Consider the following 16,259-nt stretch of genomic DNA (forward strand, 5'->3'; position numbering starts at 1 on the left):
CTACTCTGAGGAGCCTGAGTTTCCCAAGATACTGTGAAAAGTGTAAATGGCAGTCAAAGGAGGGGGCGATGAGGGTAGGTCTGTGGTTTCTTGGGTCAGGTTTTATAAGTGTGGCATCAATCCATCTAAGTGCTTTGGTAAGATGGCTTTGGGTTGTTCCATATAAAAATCCATGTCATGTCCTTAATCCCACAGGGAAACTAACCTAAAAGTTCGCCATGCCCTGTCAGTTACCTCAGAACTCGGGGCAGATATTAGCAGATTTGCAAGGTTTGATGGTGAGTGTTTTAAACAACAAAATCTTAAAACCAAAAGGTAATGTAACAAATGAATAACTGTTTTACATAGGACTGGCCATTCAACAAATCCTCAAGGTAAAAAAATTTTCCCCAAATTAAAGTAATATAGATCCTTCTTTTCTATATAAGTACTTAAACTATTGTCACTTCTTAGAGAACATATGTCTGATTCACGACTGGGACATTTCTGGGCTAAGAACCAGATACCTGATAAATTTAGTTTTTCATTGTTAAGTTGTGGATTTCATTTTAATCTACCTTAAAATTCAAACATTCGTGGTGTTACATAGGGTTTCCCATAGCGAAATGTGATTTCCTAGTTCTAAGCATCTAAAGAATGAATGAATTGATTAAGGGGAAATAAATTAGTTACAATATACAAAAATTAAAATTTCCCTGTTAGCAGCCAAACTTGAAGACCAAGAGAATAATGCAAGATGTGCTATGGAGAAGCCTTTGAAAGAGTGGGGACAGTTATATTCCTCCATGATTGTGCCTCATTTCCTCTCATCTTTTATTTTTCTTCCATCTAATTCTTCCCATATCTTCTTTACATGTGTTAATTTCATTCTCTCTCCCTACTTTCCTCCAAGTCTCTCTTCATAGTTTCTCTCTGCCTTTCTCTCTCTCATACACACACATATAGATCATACATGGTTATACATATTTCTCCAGCCCTCCCCCTACCCTTTTAGTTTGTTGTGGGTCCTACGGTTTGAACTCAGGGCCTGGGGACTGTCCCTGCCCTTTTTTGCTCAAAATGAGTGCTGTACCACTTTATCCAGAGCTTCAACGTCAGTTTTGGGGTGCTTAAATAACGAAATAGACTCTAATAGATTTTCCTCTGTAGGCTGGCTTTGAACCTCAATCCTCAGATCTCAGTTTCCTGAGTAGCTAGAATTCTAGAAATGAACCACCAGTGCCCAAGTCTCCACCCCATTTTGTTCTTTTCTTTCTTTCCTGTTCTGCATTCTTTTTCTTCTCTTCCTGTCTTCCTCTGCCATTCTTTTAGCTTAGGTATTTTCTTGACCTGCAGTCTCTTTCTTCTCTATCATCATTTTTATTTTATTTCTTGTGTGCCAGTCCTGAGGTACTAACTCAGGATCTCACATGCTTGCTTAGCTTTCTTTTCTGGCAGTTGTGGGATTTGAATTCAGGACTTGGGTGTTGTCCCAGAGCTCTTTTTGCTCAAGGCTAATACTGTACCAATTTGAGCTACAGCTATATTTGCAGTTTCTGAGTGGCTAATTGGAGATGAGAGTCTCACAGTGGACTTTCTGCCTAGACTAGCTTTGAATGGTAATCCCCAGATCTCAGCCTTCTGAGTAGCTGGGATTATAGGCACCTGACTTTTTTAGCTTTTTCATTCAAGTCTAGTGCTCTACTACTTGGGCCACACTTCAATTTCTCTTTTAATGATTAATTAGAGATGGATTTTTCTCATGGATTTTTCTGCCTAGACTTGTCTTTGAACCATGATCCCAGATCTCAGCTTCCTGAGTAGCTACGATTATAGGCAGAAGCCACCAGCTCTCAGCCTGATGTCATAGATTAAAAAGTAGCAGTGAGCCAGGGGCACAGTGGCTCACACCTGTAATCCTAGCTACTCAGGAGGCTGAGATCTGAGGATCAAGGTTCAAAGCCAGCCCTGGCACAACCTGAGACTCTTATCTCCAGTGAACCTCTTGAAAATGGGAAGTGGGACTGTGGCTCAAGGGTAGGGCCATAGCCTTGAGCTGAAGAGCTAAGGAATAACACCCAGGCCCAGGGGTAGGGCGGTAGCCTTGAGCTGAAGAGCTCGGGGACAAGGCCCATGTGGAGTTCAAGCCCCATGACACCTCCCCTCGCGCACACACACACACACACAAAAGTAGCAGTGTTCTCAGTGATTTTGGATGTCATTATTCCTGATAAAAATTTACAGAAGAGCTAGCTACATACACATAATAGTGTTTGCAAGACATAAATCCACCAATCTGGAAAGTTCATTTATAAATCTTACACATTTCTAGCAATCTGGAAAAAAAAAACGAACCCAATCTATTGGATTTATAAGAAAAACCCAGTGAATCAAACTTTGAAGAAAAGATGTACAACTTGATTTAGTATTCCAACAAATACAAAACTAAATTGAGCAGACCTGGATATTTCTTGTGAAGTCTTAGAGCACTGAAAAACTTCCCCAAATATATAACTAGAAATAGTTGTCAATGATGCATTTGTAAATTGGATGTTTTTAAGCCTTGGGGAAACCCCCTTATGTAAATTGTCCAAATGTGTTCAAGAATCTTTTGCACATTGTAACTGACTGATCTGAAATCTGTTTTTTACAACTCATGACAAGTTTACATATTTTATACGATTGTTGTTACTGAATTTTGAATCTGAGAAAGGATTGACTGTTTATTCAGGGATCTTTGTGGATTTTGTGGTCCTTTCTAAAGAATAGCACGTGTGTAATGAAGACATTAAAAAATGAACATGTCTGTGTGGCTAAAAATAAGTCAGTAAAAAGGCTTAGCTAGCAAATCATGACTACATTTTTACAGCTCACTAGGTAGCTTTATTCCACCCACCTGGAGGAAAATCCAGCCAGTGGAACAATTGGTTCATGGGTTAGGGATTCTAGGTAAAGACTTGGGAAGCAGAATTTGTGCGTGTAGCAAGTGCTATCTTGGTATTATGGTAGTCTTCACAAGTGGCTAAAGCCTTGATAGTGGAAGAGAAAAGAGCTTGTGAAAATGAGGTGACATTTTTTTTTTTTGCCAGTCCTGGGGCTTAAACTTAGAGCCTGAGTACTGTCCTTGGGCTTTCACAAGGCTATAATGCTCTAACACTTGAGCCACAGCACCACGTCTGGCTTTTTCTATGTATGGATACCGAGGAATCGAATCCAGGTCTTTGTTCATGTTAGGCAAGAACTCTACCACTAGGCTGAACTCCCAGCCCCATCTTTTTTTTTTTTTTTTTTTTTTTTTTTTTTTTTTGGTGGCTCTTGGGCCACAGCACCACTTCCAGCTTTTTCTGAGCAGAGATAACAGTCTCATGGACTTTTTTGCCCAAGCTGACTTTGAACCCTGATCCGCAGATCTCAGCCTCCTAAGTAGCTCAGATTTACAGGCATGAACCGCCTCAGCACCAATTAGATATGTATGTCTATGCTAAGAGAGAGAAAGTGAGTATTTCTGATGATAAAACAAAACCAACATGCCCTCCGCCTCCCTTTCATCTCCCCTACCTCCAAACCAAAAATGTGGTTTGGTTTTGCTCCCACCATTTTCTTTTGACTGGGTCCTATGTTTAGTTCATAAATCGATGGGCCCATACTCTTTGAAATAGGCTCCATTGGGCCTTTTCCTCCAACCAGCCAAGCAGAACCCTTTGGCTTCATCATTCCTGTCTAGAACCACACCCTCTATGCAAGGCCAGACAGAGGAGCCTTGGGGGCGGGGAGTGGTGGCCAGTATGTTCAAGGCAGACTGTCTCCATGTCAGCCTTTGCTTACGACAGTGAAAATGATCAAACAAACCTGTTTTTTATATTCCTGTTGGCAAGGACCATGACTTTCCCCCCAACCCCCGAAGCAATTTGTTTTTTTCAATAGTAGCCAAGTCTGAATTGGAGTCTTGGGTCAAGATACTGGATTAAGCTTTAAGGATTTCTGTCATCTTGTGATTTTCATGTACATTTTGCTAGGGGAGGTTCACTCAATTCAGGGTTCTGCAGAATTCAGGTAATACAAATGATTGGTCCAGGGATGAGAGAAAAGATAAATTCTGACGATTTAAAAATATGGCTCCTTATCCACAATGTAGTTTTTCCAAACAGTTTCAATTATGTTATTTTTCTTTTAAAATAGAATGCAGGGCTAACCACAATTCCGCCACATGTCTTGGTATTAAAAAAAAAAATGATGTTGTTGGATGCTGGTGGCTCATGTTTATAATCCCTTAACTACTCAGGAAACTGAGATCTGAGGATCCAGGTTTGACGCCAGCCCAGGTAGAAAAGTCAATAAGCCTTTTCTCTGAAATTAACTGCGCAAAAAGCTGGAAGTAGAGCTATGACTCAAGTAGTAGAGTGCCTTGAGCAAAATGCTCAGGGACAGCACCAGGCCCTGAGTTCAAGCCCCAGGGCCCGCACACGCATGAACACACACACACACACACACACACACACACACACACACACACACACACACACACACACACACACACAAAATTATTTTATTGTTTTGAAAAAGAAAACCTGGGCGGGGAGTTTGGCCTGGTTGGTAGAGTGCTTGCCTAGCATGCACGAAGACCCAGGTTCAATTCCTCATACCCCACATACATAGAAAAAAGCCAGAAGTGGTGCTGAGGTTCAAGTGGTAGAGCTGTAGCCTTGAGAAAGTCCAAGGACAGTGCTCAGGTCCTGAGCTCAAGCCTAGGACTAGTAAAATTAAAAATTTAAAAATTAAAAAAAAACATAGAGGCCAGCAGGATGGCCTATAATCCTACCTACACAGGAGATGGAGATCTGAGGATGGTGATTCAAAGCCAGCCAGCCCAAATAAGAAAAAAAGAAAAAGAAAACCTTATAGGTACTAATCAAGCCCTAACTTTGACTTGAACCCAGATGTTATTTATCCATCTTCATTTTCCTTATTTCCCTCTTTTCTTTTTTTTTCATTTCCTTCTATTCATTTATGTCCTTGTATTCCTTACTTCTAAACATTTAATCGTTAGAGATGCAAATGGATATTAATCTAACAGTTAACACCTTGTGACAGGATCCACAGAAGATTATTTCCAGCTTTTTGTGTTGTTTTCTTTTTTACTTGGAAAGTTCCAAACTCTGAATGCATGTTGTCTAATTGAAACAATGGAACAAATTGATACATTGGTTTGGAATGGGCTTGGAATTTCATGAACTGGAAACATCTTTAGGCCATCTTGGGCAGGTTATCTGGAGAGTCCTTTGGAAGAATCCTCAGAATCCTGAATCTAATCAGAATAAGACACCAGCAGCCAGAAGCATGCCCAACTTCTCTCAAACATGTGTGCAGGAAACAAGACCCAGGTTTCTGAGTATGAAAGATACTAGGAACTCCAAAATCTTCATTACCTGTTTGGTTGATTTTTGTTGTAAAGAAAGAAGCATGTCATCTGACAGTTTAAGTAAAAAAAGATACACTTCTCTGGGGGCTGGGAGTTTGGCATAACTGGTAGAGTGCTTCCCTAGCATGCACAAAGACCTGGGTTCAATTCCTTGGTACCACATATATAGAAAAAACCCAGAAATGGTGTTATGGCTCAAGTGGTAGAGCTCTAGTCTTGAGAAAGTCCAAGAATAGTACTCAGGCCCTGAGCTTAAGCCCAGGACTGGCAAAAAAAAAAAAAGTCTCTCGTGGTTCTTATCATCTGGTCTTATTTTGGCAACATGGAAAATGATGTTGCAGAATGTTCAATGAGCTGGCACTGATGGCTCACGCCTAGAATCCTAGGTACTCAAGAGGCTGGAATCTGAAGACCATAGTTCTAAGTCAACCTGAGCAGGAAAGTCTGTGAGACTCTTACCTCCAGTTATCCACCCAAAGCTAGCAGTGGGGCTGTGGCTCAAGTGATAGAGCACTATCCTTGAGCAAACAAGCAAACAAAAAAATCCAGGACTGTACTTAGGCCCTGAGGTCAAGCCCCAGTATTCACACACACACACAGACACACACACACCACTTTGATGAATTTTTATTTTATCTTTGTACTTTATTCTTTTTCTAAGTACAGTCCTATGCACCTAACACCATGATGTCTAAGAGGGAAGAAAAAGACACTATATTGTACAACATATATGTAGAAATATACTGTATGGTATACAACAGTACTGTGGACTTATTGAGAAAGAACTGTATGGTGTATAACAGTACTGTGGGCAGAGAGAGAGGGAGAGGGAGGGAGGGAGAGAGAGAGGGAGAGGGAGGGAGGGAGAGAGAGAGGGAGGGAGAGAGGGAGAGAGAGGGAGAAAGAATGAATTAGGCCAAGGACCAAAAGCTTCCTTCTTTTCTGTTTTCCAGGGATTGTTGTCTGTGAGGCTCCCAACAACAAATTAGATACATTTTCCGGAGTCCTCACTTGGAAGGACAGCAAGCATCCTCTCACCAACCAGAATCTCATCCTGCGAGGCTGCGTCCTGAGGAACACCAGCTGGTGTTTTGGAATGGTCATCTTTGCAGGTACAGCACGCAGCCCTCTACCAGATCACCCCACCCCACTCACCCTGCTCCCACACCCACACCATCTTGCTGGTTTTCCAAGTGGAGATGGATACATTACTCTTCTTCTAGACAAGGCAGTGCTTTGGGGGTACACCTCAGCCTGTGTGATCCCAGGAAAAGGTGTCCTGGCCTTGAAAACAGCCCAGGAGGCCCCTGTGTACGGGAACCACACACACCCTGGAAAAGGGGCAGTGGGGCTTGGCGCAAAGACAATACCAGGGCCCAAGGGTAGGGCGGTAGCCTTGAGTTGAAGAGCTCAGGCACAGCACCCAGGCTGAGTTCAAGCTCCATGACTCACAAAAAAAAGAATTCTGGGGTTTCAACATAGCCACTGTTTAATTTCTCTCTCTGTAACTCCATTTCAACCATCCCTGTTATTATTGTATGTATTTGGTCAACCGCTTTTCACAGAGGGAAGAATACAAGCATGGTTGGTGTCTTTTGTAAGAGTAGTCAAGCAGTTCCTTTGGGGAAAGTCTTTTTAGAGATTCTGCTGCCATTTTTGTTCATTGCCTATAACTATATCTCGTGTTCATGAACAGGACAGTGAGGCCTGGAAAGGCTGTTCATGGTTTTCCTGGGAAGGGGAAGAAAGGAAGAGAACCAGCTTCCTGTTTGGGCCTTGAACTCAGGGCTTAGGCAACACCCCCGAGCTTTTTCACTTAAGGCTGGTGCTTTACCATTTGAGCTACAGCTGTATGTCTGGCTTTTTGATGGTTAACTGGAGATAAGCGTCTCATAGACTAGCTTTGAACCAGTGATCCTTAAATTTTAGTAGTTAGGATTACAGGCATGAGCCACTAGTGCCTAGCTTTTTGCTTGCCATTTGTGCATGTTCCACTTTATTTCTGTGGCTTTCCAAGATGGCACTCCCTTACTTAGGGAAGCTTCCAGTAGCACCATTTCTCAAAGCCCTTCAAATTTGTACTCATGGTTTCACTTGCCAGTTTTTCAGTTTCTCTTTTTCTTAATCCTGTTTGTTGTGACACAGAATTAAGATGTGTTTTAGGTCTGGTGATTCTATGTGCCATCAAAGTGGAAATGGTTTACCCCCACCTTTTAACTAACTTCTCTTAACCATAACAAAATTTGCTCATTAAAGGCCCCGAAGTGTTCCAGAGTTAGAAAAGCCCTGTCAATTGTTGCCAGACACTGAGCTGTGTGTGGCGTGAGTGTGGCTCTTGCACTTGGAACACCGCCATTATAAGGACTTGGGAAATCCCGAGAAGTGAGGCATATAGTAGTACTCTGATCGGAGGAATGAGTCGGACTTCACAGATGATTCTTTCATCAGATGCTTTTAGTCCTTAGTCAGGGAAATAAACCTGTGGTTGTTTATTTCCTTCTTTTTATTGTTCTTGCAGAGAAATTAAGAGCTTAGCATATCTACAAATTTCTTTGCTTCTATCAGTCATGGCCTGGGCACTGTCATGAGCTTTTGGGGGTGGGGCGAGGGGGAGTGTTGGTCGTGAGATTTATATTCTGGGCCTAGGTACTGTCCCTGAGCTCTTCAGCTCACGAGCTACTGCCCTATCCCTTTAGCCACTGTGCCACTCCATTTTCTAGTGGTTAATTGGAGATAAGAGTCTCATGGACTTTAGTGCCTGGGCTGGCTTTGAACTGTAATTCTCAGATCTCAGCCTCCTGAGTAGCTAGGATTCTAGGCGTGAGCCATTGGTGCCCTGCTTGAAGGTTTTCTGATGGGAAGTTCTCTCTTGCTTTGCTCCTGGTCACTGTAGGAAGGGAGGAATCTCATTGTCGAGATGAGCAAGTTGATTTGCCCTTGATCATGTTCAGGATGACTAATTCAGGGCTGTAGGTCAGTTGGGGCATGTTATAATAGGACAGCTGTGCTGAGCTACTGACTAGTGGCTCATAACTGGAATCCTAGCTACTCAGGAGGCAGAGATCTGAGGATAGCTGTTTGCTGGCAGCCAACTTGGGCAGGAAAGTCTGTGAGACTCTTATGCCCAATAACTACCCAAAAAAAGGGGAAGTAAAGCTGTGGCTCAAATGGTAGACCATCAGCCTTGAGCCAAAAAGCTGAGGAATAGTGCCCAGGCTCTGAGATGAAGTCTTATTACTGCTTACTCCCTCCACCCTCCCCCTCCCCCCAAAAAAGAAATAGAGAAGTAAAATAGGTCTCCTCTAAGAGAGTAGAACAGAGCGTTCACAAAGTGGGGATCGACAGATCTGGGTTCAGATTTGCTTACCAACTTCAGGAGTATAATTTCTCTGTTTCTTCAAACTTAGTAAGTTGTAGACTGGAGAAATAATGAGTTCATTGTCAAGGCTTGAGATAAGACATTTTTCAGTGAGTTCTTGACTCTGTCTCACACTTCATCATCGGCCCAGTATCTGCCTCCTGCTCCCTGGGCTGAGCTGGGAACAAGGGCAAATCTGTCACCTTTGGTGATGGTCTCCTGCATTTCTGATCGCAGGAGTCCATTGTAAAGAGTAGAACATCTGCACTTGTCTGGGCACTGAAGTTCACAGAGCACTTAACTAGCATATAGGTGAGTAGGGGTTGTCATGTTCAAGGTCAGTTTTCTCCTTGCTGTAATTTCATGGAAGAATTAAATTCAAATACCTAGATGTTAGGAAAATCTGGATCCCACATGAATTTTTCACCCTTCTCTCTGTAGCATGACTCTGTCCAGAATCAGAGTTGGGCCTGGCACCTCAGTCGTTTCTGAAGGTCTGATGTGCCTCCACAGATGGGCTCTCCCAGGCAATGGCTTTCCTTGCAGCTCAGAAGCCTCCTAAGCTGGAGGACTCCTACTCACTGCAGGAGCCCCGAGGTGCACATGAGGTTTTTGTGCTGGCACTGTCTCCTGTTTGCCATTCCAGGCTTGCTGTGCATCGTCATCCTTTTCCGATCTGTTCTTTGCTTCGGAGGCTGCCATGTGCAGTTGATAACTTTAATGTCAATCTCTGTCTTGGGGGTTTCTGGGAAGACAGAAGAGAGAGATGATTGACGCCAAGGTCTTCTGTGGTCTGGGTCCCTCTGCTTGAGGGCCTTGTTCTCCCATGAAGCTTTTTTTTATGTGTTTGTTTGCCAAGCCTGAGGCTTGAACTTAGGGGCTGGATTCTGTCCCTGAGCCTTTTTTTTTTTTTTAAAGAGTTTTACATTTTTTTTAAAGTTAAGTTCAGATGCTTTTAATAACTTTAAAATTAACTGAAAATGCTTATGATATATAAACTCCTGTCACTGAGCCTTTTTGTGCTCAAGGCTAGCACTCTACCACTTAAACCACAGCTCCACTTCTGGCTTTTTCTGAATAGTTTATTGGAGATAAAAGTCTAATGGACTTTTCTTCCTAGGCTGGCTTCAAATTTTAATCCTCAAGTCTCAGCCTCCTGAGTAGCTAGGATTCCAAGCTGTGAGCTACTGGCACTAGACAAGTATAGGGCATTCTTTCAAGCTCTTTGACGATAAGAAGAGACATGTGTCTAAATATCTCTGGACATACTTAAGTGCTTACAACCTGTAAAGTATATTATTCATGAGTTTGTATATGTCCGCATGCCTAAGAAAAAGTACATTTAAAAAAAGTTAAAACTAGTCTCATTATTTCACTTTTTAGCAAACTTTATTTGGTCTTTGTGATCTTGGCAACAAAAGAAATACTTCTCACCCTCAATATTCATATGACTTTAATAGACAATTCTGAGAAATTGTGGGTGGTCTTTCCTTTATACATGAGTGGCTGAGAACAGGGCACTAGGGTACAGTCTCCAAGACCAGGCAATGAATTGTTCTCAGACTCTAATCTTTCTGTTTGTCTTTGAGTCAAGTTTTTCAAGGATGTATCCATTCTTCCATGACTTCTAGAATGGTATATTATTTCTTGCCTGCCCACCTTCCTACCTTTTCTCCCTTCCTTTTTTCTTTCTTTCCTTCCTTCTTCCCCCTCCTTGCCCTCCTTCCATCCTTTCCCCCTTTCCTCTTTTACTTTCTTCCCTCCCTCCCTCCCCTCCCTTTTTTCTTTCCTTCCTTTTTCCTTCCTTCCCTCCTTTTACCCTTTTTCTCTTCCCTCTTTATCCTTCCCTCCTTTCCCTCCTTCCTCCCCTTTTCTTCCCTCCCTTCTTGCTTGCTACTTCCAGCCATGCTAATGGTTGTTAGTAGCAATGGGAGGAACAGTGTGGACCAAGAACAATACAGAAATCACTTAGAACAAAAACGATCGCTTTACTTTTCTGTGTGGGATTTCCTTAGCAATATATTCTGATATTCAGGCTTTGTTTTGAACAGAATCTTTTCTCCAATCCTTAATGTAAAGATTCTGTACTATAACTTTTAAAGCCATACAAATAAGAGTGATAAACTGTGGACTTAAAAGTAGGAATGTAAATATTTTTAATCAATATTACTTGGAAATAAAATAACCACATAAAATTAAAATATATATATTCTGATATTGTTTCCTTTGGCATCTACTAACCCATCTCTGAAGCAGGTAGGAGTAAAACATGTTAAGATTTAAAGGTAAGATCTAAAGGTACCTGGTAAATATATCAGCAGATAATATAAGATGTATTACAATTGTTACCCTTTGGAAAACCCTATATATAAGATTACAATCACAATAAGGGTTCACTTACTTTTGGAGTTCTTCTATTTTCACTAAGGGTACCTCAACTTTTTTTGACAAAAAGATCAGGAATTTGATTTCTTATCTGTTTTTGACTAGTACTTTGAAATGTGTTTGTTACTGCATTCTTTTCTTTCTTTTTAACCTTTACAAATTATTCCTTTCTTTTACTGACTTTGTTAGCTGTGAGCCCTCCAGATTACCACATTAAAGCACAGAGTTTTGCAAAATAGCGTTTCTTAAACTTTTCAGCTCCACATTCTATCTGGATTTACATAGTGCAATTTTTAGGGCTGCTGTCAAGCTACAAATGAAGAGTTACCTACAACTTGGTGGCCACCATTCTTTATTGAAGAATATGGGTTTTCCTTTTCAGAAACAATGATGTGAGTAGAGACTAGTAATAGGAATGAGAATATATCATCGGATTGTTCCAAAGTTGTCATTTTTTTTCTTGCAGGCCCTGACACTAAACTAATGCAGAACAGTGGTAAGACAAAGTTTAAGAGGACAAGCATCGATAGGTTGATGAACACTCTAGTGTTATGGGTAAGTTGCCATAGCAAAATTAGGTGATACTGTTGTTAGAACATAATTTCATCTGCTTTTCTGGGAATTCCTTTGGAAGGTTACCCTCTCCTTGTGGAATATGCATTTAAATATTCTATATTGGGGGCTAGTTTGTATTCCCTTCTGTTCTCTAGATGACAGTGAATTCCTTATCAGTGCTAAGGTGACACGCTCCTTTGCAGCCTGTAACTTTCTACAACCCCCAGTTTAAATGTCCTGCCTCACTTCCCAGGCTTGCTTGGCTACTGTGGCAAGTAGATTCCATAAGACATTTTGGGGTGTGATGCAGCCATGAACCCCAGCTTTTCAGGATGCTTGAAGTTAGGCATTGAAAGCTCAAAGCATTGTGTTTTAATTCTTCCATTCTGCTCAGTGAATACGTGGAATCACTCATGAACAAGAAAATGGCTACTGTGATATAGGGACTCCTGGACAGCCACAATTCTATGTTTTTCTCCTAGATGGTTTTTCTAATATACTTTAAGATTCCCTCAACTCTGACTTCTCATGCCCTTATTTTATTAGGGAGCAAAGAAAAATGAAAGCAGGGGCACTTGGAACACTGGTTCTTTCTTGGAGGACCACTGTTCCCTCAACAGTGCTGGTCCAGCCCCTAACATGGTGTGACATTTCATAGGAAAAGTCCCCAGGTCGGACACCAGTGGCTCACGCCTATGGGTTCTGTCCCTGAGCTTTTTAGCTCAAGGCTAGCACTCTTCCACTTGAACTACAGAGCCACTTCCTAAGTTTGTTTCTAAGATTAGGATTTGGACTTCTACATATTGGTCTACTCTCTCTCTGATTACTATGATTTCAAATGTCTTTGTTTGTTTGTTTGTTTGTTTTGCTAGTCCTAGGCTTGGACTCAGGGCCTGAGCACTGTCCTTGGGTTCTTTTTTCTCAAGGCTAGAGCTCTACTACTTGAGCCTCAGCACCATTTCTGGCTTTTTTCTATGTATGTGGTATTGAGGAATCGAATCTGGGTCTCCGTGCATGCTAGACAAGCACTCTACCACTAGGCCAAACTCCCAGCCCCTCAATTTTTTTTTAATATTCATACTAATACTAGTGTAAAAGATTTCTATTTTTTATGTGCTTCTTGCCACTTTAAAAAGTCTCAGAAGGAAAATATAGCCAGGTGCTGATGGCTCACACCTATAATCCCAGCTACTTAGGAGGCTCAGGTCTGATTATAGAAGTTCAAAGCCAGCCCGGGCACGAAAAGTCCATGAAACTCTTATGCTGTGGGTTAAAGTGGTACAGTGCTACCATTGAGCTAAAAAAAAGCTCAGGGAAAGTGCCCACGCCCAGAATTCAGCCCACAGCTGACCAAGAAAAAAGCCAAAGGAAAGTATAGGTGTAATGAGGCAATTTAATTAATTATTTTAATTGTATTTCTTGTTGACTAGGAATTTCTGTAGGGAAGAGTCTTGACAATCTGAGATTTATGTTTGTTTTTGACATTTTCCTGCTTTAGTTTGTATTCCTTGGTGACCATATAATTGATCACTCAAGCAAGATACATTTGAACATCCACTAGCAGTCTTATGTCTGGACTGCTTAGGTGAAGTGAGGCCATGTAGGGCAGATCAGGACACATGGGCCTTTTTAATTAGGCACTTTTTTTTCAGTTTTTAAATTGTAATTCTAAAGAAAGATGATATATAGAGGGGTTACAGTTAACATAAGTCAGGTAAAGAGGACATTCCTTTTTGAACAGTGTCGCTGCTTCCGTCACTCCCAGGTTTTCTGCCCCATCCCCACACACAGGTTGTATAGTTCATTTCCCACAAAGTGCCACTGCTACACTTCTTCATCCTTTCTCCCTCCATTTCTGAGCCTCCCCTTACACTCCCAAAGACAGATCAAGGAAAAGACAACAAAAACAACAACAAAAAAGAAAAAAACAATTCTTGTTTCCATTTCCTGGAGTTCATTTAGATAGACAGATGGTATTTTGTATGATCTGATACACATTGGCACTATGCCTTTTGCGTTGCTCCTTTGATTTCACTGTGGGTGGAAGTGTATAATTTCACTGTGAGTGAAATTTATCATGACAGTCATTTGTCATTTATCATGCCCTGTGTATTTTAGATCTGGCTTCTGTATAGGAGAGAAAACACTGTTAAGTAGGCACATTTAAAGATGAATTTGAGCCGAGTGACAATGGCTCATACCTGTAATCTCCTAGCTACTCATGAGGCTGCGATCTGAGAATTACAGTGCAAAGTCACTTTGAGCAGAAAAGTCCATGAGATCTAGCCAGCAAAACGCTGGAAGTGGAGCTATGGCTCAAGTTGTAGAGTGCATGCCTTGAGTGAAAAAAGTCTCAGGGACAGCACCCAGACCCTGAGTTCAAGCTACAGTACTCTTCTCTCCCTCTGTCCCTCTCTCCTTCTCCCTCCCTCTCCCCTCACATACATACATACATACATACTTGAGAGAATCAATAGAAAATAGGAAAAATTTATTTCAAATATTTTAATCATGTTCCTGTCATGAAAATGTTAAAATTTATCCATACAATTAAGATAAGAAGGAGTTTGCATAACTTGATTTTCAAATAACATTTCTTTGGGTTTTTTTGGCAAGGGGAGGGGGGAGTTAAATATAATTAGATTATATTGATATGACTAGCTTGGGGTTCAAGTTAAACTTAACCAGACCTGTCTTCTTTTCAGATTTTTGGGTTTCTGGTATGCTTGGGAATTATTCTTGCAATAGGAAATTCATTCTGGGAGAATGAAGTCGGGGGCCGATTCAGAGCTTTCCTCTTTTGGAATGAAGGAGAGAAGAACTCCATATTCTCAGGATTCTTGACATTCTGGTCGTATATTATCATTCTCAACACAGTGGTGCCCATTTCACTGTACGTGAGGTAAGATGAGAGTTGACATTTCAGTGAATCCCTGCCATCGAAAGCCTTTGTTTCCTGTAATCATTTTTGTCTCTTAAAATCACAGCAGTGCATTTGAGGTCTTGCTCTGAGTCTGATCTGCTACATCTGTGACAAGTGAGGCCACTTAGCCCTTGAATGCGCTTAACATTGACATTTTAAAATGACAATAAGTACATTTGCTTTTCTTGATTTGATTTCTCAGAAATGTGGTTATGTGGTTTTGTTTTGTTTTGTTTTTTAAATACATGGATGGCACTGAGACACTGTAATCTCAGGCAACCTGGTCAATTCGAATTGGGTTGATTTGGGGTAAGGAAAAGAACAAGCTTAGAGAGACAGTCAGAGATAGGGTCTCTCCCTTCTCTAGTCTGGCTCTCCATACCCAGATTCAAGGTCTTTTAAAAAATTTTAACTGCTTACTAGTTCCATAACACCGAGAAAGAGACTTGACCCTCTGGAACCTCAGTTCCCCCACTTAAATATGGAGAAAATTACTAGGTGCCAAATGGCTCCTAGCTACGCAGGAGGCTAAGATCTGAGGATTATGGTTCCAAACCAGTTCAAGGCATGGTCATCTGAGAGTCTTATCTCTAGTTAACTCCCCAAAAGCCAGAAGTTGAGCTTGTGGCTCAAGTGGTAGAGAGCCAGCCTTGAGCAAAAAAGCTAAGGGACTAGCACCCAGTTCAAGCCTCCATACCAGCATAAAAGAAAATGGAGAAAATAGTTCAGTTTTGGGCCGGGAGTTTGGCCTAGTGGCTTACCTCGCATGCATGAAGACCTGGGTTCAATTCCTCGGTACCACATATATAAAAGAGCCAGAAGTGGTGCTGTGGCTCAAGTGGTAGAATGGTGCTAGCCTTGAGGAAATCCCAAGGATAGTGCTCAGGCCCTGAGTTCAAGACCTTAGGATGGGCCAAAATAAAAAAAAGAAAATAGTTATATTTCATAAGATGAGCAAATAAATATCTGAAAACCTCTTAGAGGAATCTGCAACATATTGTAAAAAGCTTAATGAATATTAGCTACATCTAGCAGTAGTTATAAGGGAGACCATACACAGTAGGTAAAACTTGTTCATTGTTTGATAAGTATGATTCATGATTCTCACTACCTTTCCATTTACCATTTCTAGAATTAGACCCTCAAACTAGAGATAAAATGGCGTGTCTTTGTCTTTCCTCATGTGTCTCTTTATACATGCGTACTTGCATACATACATTTGTTGGTATGTCCGGTGAGACTTAGAACATGGCCTTCATGTCTAGAGACATTCTCCATGTTATCTCTCTCCAGAGTGAACTAGACAGTACTCAACAACACGGGAGTCAAGATGGGACTTGGTTGTTCTCATTAGCCATGATTTAACAATACATGTAATCACCAACTTTAAATCCTCAACCAATTTTTACTATCTCTTTCCAATAACGTCAGTTAACTACCATGAAGCAAAAGATAAGAATTCACGCAAGTCACCTCTGTTTTGGATTGGGGTGGCGAACCTGAAATGTCCAGTTGTGGGAAGTGGACTGGAAGTGGTGGCATATCGCTATAGTGCCATGAATTGCTTTGGGCTGGCTGAGGCTGGGCTCAGAGTGGGTTTTTATTGAAACTGGGTCTCCCTGGCTCATAGGTGATTCCAA

General features: G+C 41.4%; 1 protein-coding gene across 1 annotated transcript in view; it reads left to right on the forward strand.

Moving 5' to 3' along the window:
* Positions 1–16,259, forward strand: part of Atp8b4 (ATPase phospholipid transporting 8B4 (putative)) — a 142,249-nt gene that overhangs the window by 63,856 nt on the left and 62,134 nt on the right. Inside the window, exons 10-13 of the mRNA XM_090358436.1 lie at positions 196–278; positions 6,352–6,510; positions 11,608–11,696; positions 14,402–14,598. Coding sequence (XP_090214562.1) covers positions 196–278; positions 6,352–6,510; positions 11,608–11,696; positions 14,402–14,598 — 528 coding nt within the window. The remainder of the gene's footprint in view (positions 1–195; positions 279–6,351; positions 6,511–11,607; positions 11,697–14,401; positions 14,599–16,259) is intronic.

This window comes from Megascapheus bottae, chromosome 25 (genome assembly GCF_031878675.1).
Source record: "Megascapheus bottae isolate mThoBot1 chromosome 25, mThoBot2.hap1, whole genome shotgun sequence".
NCBI lineage: Eukaryota > Metazoa > Chordata > Mammalia > Rodentia > Geomyidae > Megascapheus > Megascapheus bottae.